At 34.7% G+C, this 1,369-nt stretch overlaps 1 protein-coding gene across 1 annotated transcript in view; it reads right to left on the bottom strand.

Moving 5' to 3' along the window:
* Window positions 1-65: 65 nt before the first annotated feature.
* Window positions 66-1,369, bottom strand: part of LOC101845445 (fibropellin-1) — a gene marked incomplete at both ends in the record, with an annotated part of 4,208 nt that continues 2,904 nt past the window's right edge. Inside the window, 2 exon segments of the mRNA XM_035973749.1 lie at window positions 66-138; window positions 1,170-1,369. Of these exon segments, the coding sequence (XP_035829642.1) occupies window positions 66-138; window positions 1,170-1,369 (273 nt within the window).

Genomic DNA, 1,369 nt, shown 5'->3' with positions numbered 1-1,369 from the left:
ACACACACACGACACACACACGACACACACACGACACACACACGACACACACACGACACACACACGACATAAAGGATATCCACTAGACACACATCCAAGCTGTCGCTGCAGTTGGTGCCATATGTGTTGGGGAGACACCTGGGGACATACACACTTTGGTCAACACATAACACACTCATGACACACACACACTACATACACACGGCAAAAACACGACACACACACACACACACACGACACACACACAAACGACACGTACACGACACTCACAAACTACACACACACTCACACGTTACACACACGTCACACACACCACACACACGACACACTCACACGACACACATGACACACACTGTGCTGCAGGGCTTGGAGGTAATATAGTTTATCATATAATTCATCATTTATCATAATGTACCATTTACCATAATTTATGATTTACCATAATATATCATTTATCATAAAGTATTATTTATCGTAAAGAATCATTTATCACAATGTACCATTTATCATAATTTATCATTTATCACAATGTATCATAATATATCATAATGTATTATTTACCATAATGTTTTCATATTTCATTTATCATTATTCACTTTTATTATAATGTATCATTTATCACAATGTATCATTTATTATAATGCATCATTTATCACAATGCACCATTTATCATAATGTATCATTTATCATAACCTATCATCATCATAATGTATCATTTATCATAATGTATCATTTATCATAATGTATCATTTATCATAGTTTATCACGTATCCCAATTTATAATTTGTGATAATTTATCATTTATCATAGTTTATCACTTTTCCATATTTATCATAATGTATTATTTATCATAATTTAATTTTTCTACTTATCATTTCTCATAATTTACCTTTCATCATAACTTATCATTTATCACAATGTACCATTCATCATAACTTATCATTTATCCAAATGTATCATTTATCACAATGAATCGTTTATCATTGTGTATCATTTATCAAAATGTATCTTTATCACAATGTATCATTTATAATAATTTATCATTTATCACAAAGTATCATTTATCCCAATGTATCATTTATCATAACTTATCATTTACATGTATCATAATATATCGTTTATCACAATGTATCTTTTATCATAATTTATCATTTATCCTGTGTGCCGACCTGCAGTAGTAGCTGTTGAAGAGATCCAGGCACTGCGCGGCGTTGTCACAAGGCTCCCCCAGGTCGGAGCACAGCTTGTCCTCTATCTCACACGTCTTTCCGCTCCACCCGTTGGGGCACACGCAGTGGAAGTCCGCCTGTCGGTCGTTACATACCGCACCGTGTAGGCAGGGGGCAGAGGCACACTCGTTCACTTCCTC

The sequence above is a fragment of the Aplysia californica genome, unplaced genomic scaffold, assembly GCF_000002075.1.
Source record: "Aplysia californica isolate F4 #8 unplaced genomic scaffold, AplCal3.0 scaffold02620, whole genome shotgun sequence".
NCBI classification, from domain to species: domain Eukaryota; kingdom Metazoa; phylum Mollusca; class Gastropoda; order Aplysiida; family Aplysiidae; genus Aplysia; species Aplysia californica.
The sequence above is the reverse complement of the archived record's forward strand: the minus strand, read 5'-3'. Positions and strand labels throughout refer to the sequence as shown.